The sequence below is a fragment of the Haliotis rufescens genome, unplaced genomic scaffold (genome assembly GCF_023055435.1).
Source record: "Haliotis rufescens isolate VD_foot unplaced genomic scaffold, xgHalRufe1.0.p SCAF_7, whole genome shotgun sequence".
In the NCBI taxonomy this organism is placed as follows: Eukaryota; Metazoa; Mollusca; class Gastropoda; order Lepetellida; family Haliotidae; genus Haliotis; species Haliotis rufescens.
In genome coordinates this window covers 15,995,839-16,008,512 of record NW_025964361.1, presented here as the reverse complement: position 1 = coordinate 16,008,512, position 12,674 = coordinate 15,995,839, and the positions used below count along the sequence as shown (strand labels likewise).

The window sequence follows — 12,674 nt, the reverse complement described above, 5'->3', positions numbered from 1 at the left end:
CGATGACATCTGAATACTGGGCGCCCAACCACCGATCTGGCCTACAAGATACCCTGATATGTCACCAATATAACGTGTCTGCCGTGACATCTGAATACTGGGCGCCCAACCACCGATCTGGCCTGCAAGATACCCTGATATGTCACCAATATAACGTGTCTGCCGTGACATCTGAATACTGGGCGCCCAACCACCGATCTGGCCTGCAAGATACCCTGATATGTCACCAATATAACGTGTCTGCCGTGACATCTGAATACTGGGCGCCCAACCACCGATCTGGCCTGCAAGATACCCTGATATGTCACCAATATAACGTGTCTGCCGTGAAATGGAACGACGTTTGAGATCAATTTTCCGAGCCTTTGGTTAGTGTATAGATGGAATATATATTTGCATGATAAAGTATTTATGTACGACTTGCGTGTGTGGAATTATTTGACAAATATTCGGTACATTCCAAGTATAGTTTTATTTGTTTCGGAAAAAGAGCGTTTAGTTTAAGAACGACTAAGGTGGCCAGGTCCCATGGCGGGATTGTGTCTAGGTGAGCCGGGACGTTGGGCTATTGTAACATTCTAGAAACCTGAAATTGTCAACAAGACGGATAGCCATGGTCTCGCCCCATGTTTGTTTTCTTCACGCAGAACTTTGGTCAACAAGACGGGTTGGGCGGAGAGACAAGCAAGCAACACTGCAGGCGGTGTGATATGTGTTGGGCCATGTCAGGGCATGCAGGGCAGGCAGGGCACACCCAGCCACTCGTCCAGTAGGATTCGACTCAAGCAAATGTTGTGACGAGTCTGTCTGACCTAATCGTGAGGTGACAGTCTGGTGGGCTCTCAAACAGGTACATTTGAGGAATGAGTAGAAGAATGATAAGTTCCAAACTTTCGTTTCATGACTATAACACTGCATACATCATTTGACGTTTATGATAGATGAATCAGCTTTCATATTTAAATGCATGCACAGCACGGGCCTGCATATACATTACGACTGATATGTGTAAATGAGATGCAAAAGCACACCAGAGGTGATGTATGCGTTAATAAGATATATTCAAAATGCATATTTTTCTGAAATTAAAAACAACAGTGTCAGCAAAACATTACTTAAAATATCAGACTTGTAAAACAAATATGATTTATGACAAGATAGTATGGATAGTGGTCACTAATGGTGGCCACGCCCGATATTGACATTGGTAACTGAGATATCACACCACCCCTCTCAGAGCGCCTGTCTCCTGTTTCCCTGTGTCTCCAGTCAATTTGTTATGACAAAACATTTATCAGACGAATGAACAAGTATTATGTTGTTTTGTTATAATAAAACATTTATCAGACGAATGACCAACTATTATGTTGTTTTGTTATAATAAAACATTTATCAGACGAATGACCAAGTATTATGTTGTTTTGTTTTAATAAAACATTTATCAGACGAATGACCAACTAGTATGTTGTTTTGTTATAATAAAACATTTATCAGACGAATGAACAAGTATTATGTTGTTTGGTTATAATAAAACATTTATCAGACGAATGACCAACTATTATGTTGTTTTGTTACAATAAAACATTTATTTGACGAATGACCAACTATTATGTTGTTTTGTTATGATAAAACATTTATCAGACGAATGACCAACTATTATGTTGTTTTGTTATAATAAAACATTTATCAGACGAATGACCAACTATTATGTTGTTTGGTTATAATAAAACATTTATCAGACGAATGACCAACTATTATGTTGTTTTGTTACTTTACATAAAGCACTTACCCTTTTCCATTAGTACGATTCCATTATTCTCTATATTGTAGTGAAGCCTTTTTTGGCCATTTGGTTTTTGGGGATTTTTTTGCTTGAAATTTCAAGATGCTATGTGGAATATTTCAAGATACTAAGTTGAAATTTCAAGATAATGTTGGAATTTCAAGATACTAATTTCAACGTAATTATCTTTAAAGATACTAAGATACTCAAACAAAGATAAGTCAAGTGTTCCTAAAAGGCTTACGCACTAAAAGGCCTCCGTAAATACTCATCTTGTTCATCAAATAAGATGCATGAATAAAATACTTCATTGAATATATCAGTCCGCGAAGGATTAATAAAATATTTTTTGACACAAACACAACATAAAGGAAGCAGTTTATACAGACGTTTGCGGACTCCAGACGTATATCTGTCATGTTGACATCGCGTTACCCTGCGTGACCTTCACATCGAAGCATGGTCACAATCACTGCAAGAGTTAATCCCGCTCACTATTGACGTGTGTGGACTTCCCTAAATACTGGCGTTGAGGAACCCATGTTGCCTCACAGAATGAGTGCAGTACATCCTGGGAATTGCCAGAAACCTTTTTATGCTGTTACTATTTGAAACACCGGAGATAGGACCGCAGCCGGCAGATCGACAACCGCGAGTGACAAGTGCTACGTACGTCACTTGGGGTATGTGAACAGCACTGGCCTTGAAAAATGTCACAAAACTTCTGATGGCCATCGACGGAAAAGGTGTTTTTTTTAATAAATGCTAAGGCACTGACCCAGCGGACCCCGCTGTAGCACAGTCGAAGTAATTTACGAATTGTTAGGGTAACTGAGCGTGCTCGTACAGCGATGGGTTCACGCGACAAACGGCCGCACTTTCGGTTTTTTATTAGAAAATTGGCGATGTCTTTGATCTCGCCTCTAGCCAAGAAAGAATGACCATTGGACCAATGTTTAACATCAGTCAGACACTTCATCAAACACTGGCGTAGAGATATTTGCTTCATATATGCTGCATCTGTCACCGTGATGCTGTACTGGCATAGAGGTATATGCTGCATCTGTAACCGTGGTGCTGTACTGGCATAGAGGTATATGCTGCATCTGTCACCGTGATGTTGTACTGGCATAGAGATATATGTTGCATCTGTCCCCGTCATGCTGTACTGGCATAGAGGTATATGCTGCATCTGTAACCGTGGTGCTGTACTGGCATAGAGGTATATGCTGCATCTGTCACCGTGATGTTGTACTGGCATAGAGGTATATGCTGCATCTGTCACCGTGGTGCTGTACTGGCATAGAGGTATATGCTGCATCTGTCACCGTGATGCTGTACTGGCATAGAGGTATATGCTGCATCTGTCACCGTGATGCTGTACTGGCATAGAGGTATATGCTGCATCTGTCCCCATGATGCTGTACTGGTATAGAGGTATATGCTGCATCTGTCACCGTGGTGCTGTACTGGCATAGAGGTATAAGCTGCATCTGTCCTCGTGATGCTGTACTGGCATAGAGGTATAAGCTGCATCTGTCCTCGTGATGCTGTACTGGCATAGAGGCATATGCTGCATCTGTCACCGTGTTGCTGTACTGGCATAGAGGCATATGCTGCATCTGTCCCTGTGATGATGTACTGACATAGAGATGTTTGCTGCCTCTGTCACCGTGTTGCACTTGCATTGAGGCATATGCTGCATCTGTCTACGTGATACTGTACAGACATAGAGATGTTTGCTGCCTCTGTCACCGTGTTGCACTGGCATTGAGATATGCTGCATCTGTCTACGTGATGTTGTACTAGGATGGAGGTATATGCTGCATCTGCGAAACTGTGATTATGTAGGACAGAAGTTGTCAATGAGCTAAGTTACCTTTAGAATTGACTACCGAACCCATTAGTGTCATCGAAGATGATAAATGATCTGAAATAGGTTGATTTTTAACTGAGGAATTATCGATCATCCTTCAAAGAACGTGTCTAATCCTATACTCCAGCAGAGCTATGTTACTTCTGAAGTACTCTCTACGTGCATGCATGTTAAGGGAGAGGGGCATAACAAAGCCTCTCACCTTGTAAGCGAAAACCCAAATGGTGGACAACCACTTCGGAAATTGAAGATATATTTCAACCTAATGTGACGTCACAACATTCAACAGATCGATACAGATAGGTGCATGTTTCAAGCTCTCTCCAAACTAACCCCCGTGTTGCAACCCATACTTGGATGTGAGGACATGTTTCAAACATCGAGCGAGGGCAAGGTGAACCTTGGACTTAACAGGACCATGTAACTAATAATATTGATAAACAAAGTCGCAGACGAGGTCTGGTTTTTTTATTTAGTAGTAGTAGTAGTAGTAGTAGTAGTAGTAGTAGTAGTAGTAGTAGTTATTATTAGTTATTATTATTAAGTTAGCGATGCACGCCATTGGGTCACTGAACCTGACCACCAGGGCGTCCAATCTTTCAATACTTGCCAATAAGGTTATTTGAACCATTTTCAGGTGAATACCAGGAAGAATCCCGTACGGAAACACAAACGTAGATGTGTGCATGATGAGAAGGGAGGCAGATTTATGGTATCGGCTATCTAAAATCGTGGACACGTCTTTCGCAAATCAAGCTGACATCCCAATACCCCATGACGGACTGTTGCTGGTCAGTGGCAGCCGTAACACCAACTGGTCACCGGACTAACACGTGACGTAACAATGCTACTTTCAGGAATGCCTCGATACGGCGCCGATCGTTCAGTCAGTACAGACGCATACCAGATGTTGAGTGCTAATGTAAGTGATAGACTGTGCCCCCTTCCCATGGGTGCATTCACGCTGGGGTCAGGTTAGCTAGGGGTAGGGGGGAGGGAAGCTGGAGTGGCAGGAATTTTGGTTCATGGAGACTCGCTGACGTAACAATACGATCTTCAGAGATGTATGGGGAATTACAGCAGGAGTCGATGTGTTCATGTGGAGACTGTTTACGTGTGTTAGTATGTCATCGGAAATAGAAATCTGAGGTGAATTATAACGTATATCTCCTGTATATCCCTATATCTTCCTGTGCTGAAACACACACACACACACACACACACACACACACACACACACACACATATCACAAATCACAAATCGCACACTCTACGGACGCAAGAGTAGAATTGAAGAACACATCAAACGATGGCATTAGCTTATAAGCCTACAGTTCCATCCAGCCACGGGAAAGTTGTTAGACTCACAGACCCAGGTATTGTGTTCTACACTGTGGCCGGCGGCCTGGAGATACTGGTAGGTCAGTATGTGTTCCCCTACAGGAGACACTGCTGGAGGACTGGAAGCACGAACTGACCAGGGTCGAGTTGCTTCCTCGGTTACTTCATCTTGTCATAAACTAATCCATTTTGTTACCTTTCTTCTTCGATTTCTTCAAGTAGCGGTGCACATAGTGGCAATATTGAACACATGGTGTCAGTTATAGCGCCTGTCAACCTGACGTTACCGTAACCACTGTTGCATCTACATTACCAGCAATTCAACTTAAGGAAACTAAAACCCTCAACAGTAACTGGCATGACGATATGTTTGAGACAATGATCACATGCCACACCCAACCTGAACCTAATCAAGGAACAACATTTGCGGAACGAGATACATTATTAATGTCCCGTCTGTGATTAACCTTGTTATCTACACAATTACCCGTAACACTCACTGGGAAACTGAAATCAAGGAAATCTAAAACTTCAAGTCTCTGTGCGAGAAGTTTTCCTTCAGATAAGGCAGAATGAGATACGTTCGAAAAGTTAAAGACTTACCTGTTGAGATATTAATTGTACACTGCTTCCAGCCAACATACGCATGCCAGGTGACACACACCACGATTGACTCTGCTGTGAATTATCACAGTCCCATCCTATGCGCTGATAGCAACCAGAATTCTATTTTCATACCACCGAATTCAACAACGTTCGTACGTGACAATCTAGGGCGGAGTCTGCTAGTGTGAAACAGTCACGCCAGTCCGCCCGTGTGTCTGTGGGCTACTCCCATCGAGCAGCGCAGGGGAGGTAACTGTTGGAGGAGCCATACCTATTATATATCGAGAAGTCATTAGCTCAATGAGAGCATGTCAGGTCGCTCAGACTAAACCAGATAACTTCGGCCAGTGTTTGTAGTGACCAGAAGACTGGGAAATTGCCCAGATAAGAAAATATATATGTTCACAGGTATATGTGACGTGACGAGGGCGAGTTAATGCCAGACAGAGAGCCGCGATATACGAGCCGGTTATTTCCGTTTCTATCGGCAACATATGCACGCCATGCCCGAATGTGTTGTGAGGTAGCGGCTGTCTCTGCTGAGCCGCGCCTGAATGCCTGAAGATGAATTCCACTGATACAACCGGGATACCCAGTGCACCATATTGGCAAATGGGGAGACAAATTACTGTCCCATCAGATCACTATCCGAACATGCCACGTATTTCGGGAACATTCTTATTGTCCCGTTTCGTAGCTCGTCTCAGAAAATTTGATCATTCTACTTATAGTGGGGCGGTTAAGGCTAAAATTGTGCACTTTGGGTTAAAAGTACCAAACTTGGCACACTAATACATTGAACCATTTCGAACATTTTTGGATATGGATCCACCTCAGCAGAGCCCCCTGGTGGTGTAAAATCCAAGATGGCCGCCAACATGGCTGAACTCTCTAATGATATCAATATATACTCAAAATATCATACTTATCTGATCCATTTATACATATATCCATAGTAATGCATGCGGAATGAATTGCAGCAGCGCTGTATATAATTCAAATATAGCTTGCAGCGCCCCCTGGAGGTAGAAAATCCAAGATGGCCCCCAGCATGGCTGAAATCTCTAATCAGTCTATACTCAACACATCATAGTTACCTGGCCAATTTATATAAATTAGCATTGTAAATAAATGTATTTAGAAGTAATCACAACAATCCTGTATATTATTCAAACCTAGTATGCGGCACCTCCAGGTGGTGATGAAAGTCCAAGATGGCCGTCGGCATGGTTGAAATCTCTAATAGCTTTAGTCTATACTCATTATATCATAATTATCTGGTCAATTCATTCAATGTATCACAGTATCTTTTTCAGGATCAATTGCAACAATGCTTTATATAACTCAAATCTCATATGCAGCGCCCCCTGGTGGATATGTTTTAGTTTTCAGAAATTGTCTATTTCTACAGCAGATATAGATATCATTTGATATCTTTGGACTAAGGACAAGTTGATAAGTTGATATACATTAATATGTATTGTCTATGATGTGTACTCGGCATATTATTGATATGTTTGATATGATATGATATGTTTGATTGATATGATAGTTTTGATGTGATGAAACATTTTTAAATGACATTGTATCAATTAGTATGTATTGTCTGTGACCTGTTCTCGGCATATTATTTTATAAATACGCTACTGAGAAATGTTCTACCTAGTTAATATTAGATCACCCCAAAACCACTCATCTGAGAATGGATTCATATCTTAAAAACAGGAATATATGTTAAAGTATTATTGACATTATTGTCATGAACCTATGACGTTAACTTACTTACTACTTAAGTAGAACCAGGAATATCGGTTCAATGTATGTGTTTACAGTTCTAAAATTCACTTACAGTGAACACTTTCCTTCAAAGTATCACATGGCACTGTACTCAAGACAGGCAGTGTAAAGTTTACAAAGGTTTGCCAGACTTCTTACAGGTGTAGTGTTAGTTTATAACACTTCTTTGTGCCTGACACTGTGTTGTCCACTTGGGTATCTATATATTACTGCATGTCCTCTCCCGACCCCTGACTACAAGATTCTGTAGTGTGGGACGTTTGTCAAGCACCTGTCCCCATACATGCATTGGTGCTATCTTAGAGCTACCTCTATGGGTTGAAATGTCAATTGCCTAAGATCTTCATGAACAGATATTATGCCTTTCATTGACCAAGTAAACCAGTAAGAACGACAAACCGCTCAAGAATCTGCATTGTGTTGTCAGAGATATCTGCTGATGATGGGAACATTGGTGACTTCAGGAAATACTTGACACATATCCCAAGCATATGAACTGGTGAAGGCATGAAATAGTGACAATGTCTTTGAATTCCGTGGGCCTCTAGAAGAAAACTCTCGGCTGTTTCACTAAATTAAACTGCACCTCCATATCCTTTCATACGCCTATTGAATTTTTCATGTGTCTGACCTTGTGCCACACAAGAGAATGTCCGTTTAGTCTTGTTTGTCCCTAATCCACCGGAACAATATTCGTGGTACAGCGGTGCTCGTGCTCTACTGTAAGAGGGACATATCTGTGAAATGCAAGCCATTAACATAACAAGTGATGCTTTGGGAAATCTGCTTTTTGAATTGCACCCACCAGGCACAATATGCAAAGTTCTTGTTCAAGAACAAGGGGCCAGTAGTGAAACGGGATGGGCAGCTTACTTCAGTGCACACCAGTTTCTGAAAGGATCTTCTGTGTTCGCTTCTGTTACTTATATTGCACATATGCCTTATGTTGGTAAAGTGGGTACACATGATGAAGGAATCAGCAAATCTGCGTGAGGCAATTCCAGCAGAACAGATTGCAGTTTTCCACCTACTTCCGTGGGGACAGTTTCTGAGAATCCTGAAAGCAACTATTTCTATATGCAAATCGACCAAACATGGTGGAAGGAACTTCATCATATAATTCGGGGCGGTCGGGTAGCCTAGTGGTTAAAGCGTTCGCTCGTCACGCCGAAGACCCGGGTTCGATTCTCGACATGGGTACAAAGTGTGAAGCCCATTTCTGGTGTCCCCTGCCGTGATATTGCTTGAATATTGCTAAAAGCGGCGTAAAACCATACTCACTCACTCACTCATCATATAATTCAGGACAGTTCCACTGGATTGTTTTAGCAATTGTGTATAGTAGTTCATCGGAGGCAAGCACATGCATCTGACCAGGATTCAAATCTTCAATACCCTTTTTTACCATATTAATTGAATGCTGTATCATAGCAACAGAGTATGCACAGTCTAGAACATTGGCATATCGGCAATTTTTGGAGGCCATGTTTGTCTTGTTTTCCTAGTACTTCCTTCATGTGATATGACCAGTTTTTCTCATGGTCAGGCATTGTGTTAACACTTTCTATATCCTGGGTGAAAGATCCTTTTAATTGAGGCACATAATTACCCATCTTTCTAAAACAGGATGGGGGTACATTGGTATATACTCTGGGCTGTTTGGAAATGGTTTTCCTTGTTTGTGTGCTTTCTTCAGCCAAAAGAACATGTGATGTTCCTTCCTCTTCAGCTGTTGGACGCTGCTACAATTGTGAAATGCTGGCACCATGAAGTGGATATGTTGCTGTTGTTGAGCAGGGATTATGATAGATGTTATCTTTTGAGAATGTTGGTGGGTATACCACACCTTCGTCTTCATAAACACCACAAACTGTGCTAAATCTGTTCAAATACACCAGACAGTCATGCTAAATGCACAAACCCATATTGTGAAATGTGTCAACAAGATCACGTTTTCTTGTTTAATACCAATTAAACTATGACTTGTATTTCTCGGTCTCAGTGGTGTCTTTGTGTTGATGAGCTGGTGCACCGAGATTTCACGCTTTGAAGACAAGATGTTCTGAGATACAGTAAACTACGTTTATAACAAACACGCTTATAACGAACTGGCGGATATAACGAAATGGGTTTTTGGGGTCCGAGCCATTTGCTGCATATATGGTGTATATATGTTTATAACGAACTATGGTTACAACGAACTACAATTAGTGGTCCCTTTGAGTTCGTTATAACCGTAGTTTACTGGAGTTTGGAATGCTTGAGGATTGGGGTTTTTTATACCTGGTCCTACAAATTTCATACTGACTTGAGCTTTCAAAGGCAGTCAGAAGGAAATGTTCCTCTGAAAGTTTATTTCAACCTTAAATCACGTCTTCGGATAAGTGTTGCTCGTTTCGTTAACCTTAATGATTCTGAATAAAAAAGGCATATGTCCGTGCTGGTCTTTATCTTTATCACATTTCAAGTTCAGTTACAGAATTTTAACCAAGTTCATGCAGTCTAATATATTCCCCAGATCTGCTTTACGGAATACAGATCTTGCTTCAAATGGATGAGTTTTAGTACCAAAAGCTTATATATTCAGTAAAGCATTATTCGGAATTGTTTTGAAGCCAGATTTGATTGAAATGATTGCAATGAACAAATGATAACTGATATTGTGGACAAACATTTGACATTTTATGAAGATTAAGTCATATTGGCGGCCATCTTGGATTTTCTTCGTCACCAGTGGGCGCTGCATATTAGATTTGAATAATATACAACATTGTAGCAATTAGTTTATATAAATGACTAAAATTGACAAAATAATGATGTTATATTGAATATGAATTGACATCATAAGAGATTTTAACCATTTTGGTGGCCATCTTGGATTTTCTACCACCACGTGGCGCTGCTGAGGTGGATCCATATCCAGAAATGTTCGGAATGGTTCAACGTATAAGTGTGCCAAGTTTGGTGCTTTTAACCCAATTTTGTCCCAGGTCAAGGTTATAGGTGGAGGACAGGGTAAGACCCGCTACATCTTCACGGTAGGGCCCAGGACAAGGCTATAGGTAGACGGCAGGGTAAGACCCGCTACATCTTCACAGTAGAGTTCGGGACAAGTTAATATGTGGAGGGCAGGGTAAGACCCGCTACATCTTCACGGTAGAGTTCGGGACAAGTTAATATGTGAGGGCAGGGTAAGTCCCGCTACACCTTCACGGTAGAGTTCGGGACAAGTTAATAGGTGGAGGGCAGGGTAAGACCCGCTACATCTTCACGGTAGAGTTCGGGACAAGTTAATAGGTGGAGGGCAGGGTAAGACCCGCTACATCTTCACGGTAGGGCCCAGGACAAGGTTATAGGTAGAGGGCAGGGTAAGACCCGCTACATCTTCACGTTAAATCTCGGGACAAGGTTATATGTGGAGGGCAGGGTAAGACCCGCTACATCTTCACGGTAGGGTCCAGGACAAGGCTATAGGTGGAGGGCAGGGTAAGACCCGCTACATCTTCACGGTAGGGTCCAGGACAAGGCTATTGGTGGAGGGCAGGGTAAGACCCGCTACATCTTCACGGTAGGGTCCAGGACAAGGTTATATGTGGAGGGCAGGGTAAGACCCGCTACATCTTCACGGTAGGGTCCAGGACAAGGCTATAGGTGGAGGGCAGGGTAAGACCCGCTACATCTTCACGGTAGGGCTCGGGACAAGGTTATAGGTGGAGGGCAGGGTAAGACCCGCTGCATCTTCACGTTAAATCTCGGGACAAGGTTATATGTGGAGGGCAGGGTAAGACCCGCTACATCTTCACGGTAGGGCTCGGGACAAGGTTATAGGTAGAGGGCAGGGTAAGACCCGCTGCATCTTCAAGGTAGGGTCCAGGACAAGGCTATGGGTGGAGGGCAGGGTAAGACCCGCTACATCTTCACGGTAGGGCTCGGGACAAGGTTATAGGTGGAGGGCAGGGTAAGACCCGCTGCATCTTCAAGGTAGGGTCCAGGACAAGGTTATAGGTAGAGGGCAGGGTAAGAACCGCTACATCTTCAAGGTAGTTCTCAGGACAAGGCTATAGGTGGAGGGCAGGGTAAGACCCGCTACATCTTCACGGTAGGGCCCAGGACAAGGTTATAGGTGGAGGGCAGGGTAATACCTGCTACATCTTCACGGTAGGGCTCAGGGCTCAGGACTCAGGAAAAGGCTATAGGTGGAGGGCAGGGTAAGACCCGCTACATCTTCACGGTAGGGCCCAGGACAAGGCTATAGGTGGAGGGCAGGGTAATACCTGCTACATCTTCACGGTAGGGCTCAGGGCTCAGGACTCAGGAAAAGGCTATAGGTGGAGGGCAGGGTAAGACCCGCTACATCTTCACGGTAGGGCTCATGACTCAGGACAAGGCTATAGGTGGAGGGCAGGGTAAGACCCGCTACATCTTCACGGTAGGGCCCAGGACAAGGATATAGGTGGAGGGCAGGGTAAGACCCGCTACATCTTCACGGTAGGGCTCATGACTCAGGACAAGGCTATAGGTGGAGGGCAGGGTAAGACCCGCTACATCTTCACGGTAGGGCTCATGACTCAGGACAAGGCTATAGGTAGAGGGCAGGGTAAGACCCGCTACATCTTCACGGTAGGGCTCATGACTCAGGACAAGGCTATAGGTGGAGGGCAGGGTAAGACCCGCTACATCTTCACGGTAGGGCTCATGACTCAGGACAAGGATATAGGTGGAGGGCAGGGTAAGACCTGCTGCATCTTCACGGTAGGGCCCAGGACAAGGCTATAGGTAGAGGGCAGGGTAAGACCCGCTACATCTTCACGGTAGGGCTCATGACTCAGGACAAGGCTATAGGTAGAGGGCAGGGTAAGACCCGCTACATCTTCACGGTAGGGCTCATGACTCAGGACAAGGCTATAGGTGGAGGGCAGGGTAAGACCCGCTACATCTTCACGGTAGGGCTCATGACTCAGGACAAGGCTATAGGTAGAGGGCAGGGTAAGACCCGCTACATCTTCACGGTAGGGCTCATGACTCAGGACAAGGCTATAGGTAGAGGGCAGGGTAAGACCCGCTACATCTTCACGGTAGGGCTCATGACTCAGGACAAGGCTATAGGTAGAGGGCAGTATATGTCAATTATTGTCGAGTACAATAACAGCAATAGTCTTAGACCACCACCAACTCGGTGACATTCGCACTTGTTAGAATGCACGGGACGGTGTGAGGTCATCACCTCGGGACAGATGTTAGGTAATAACCTCAGGTTATAGGCCATTTCAT

At 43.5% G+C, this 12,674-nt stretch overlaps 1 protein-coding gene across 3 annotated transcripts in view; it reads right to left on the bottom strand.

The window, feature by feature from the left end:
- Window positions 1-5,988, bottom strand: part of LOC124115022 (beta-1,3-galactosyltransferase 1-like) — a 78,629-nt gene extending 72,641 nt beyond the window's left edge. For 2 of the 3 annotated variants that reach the window (XM_046475814.2, XM_046475810.2), the window contains exon 1: window positions 5,604-5,988. Coding sequence is in view for 1 of the 3 variants with exons in the window: in XM_046475809.2 (XP_046331765.1) it covers window positions 5,604-5,648 (45 nt within the window). In the remaining 2 variants the exon portion in view is untranslated. The remainder of the gene's footprint in view (window positions 1-5,603) is intronic. The other variant, XM_046475809.2, reaches the window with a different exon arrangement.
- Window positions 5,989-12,674: the final 6,686 nt, after the last annotated feature.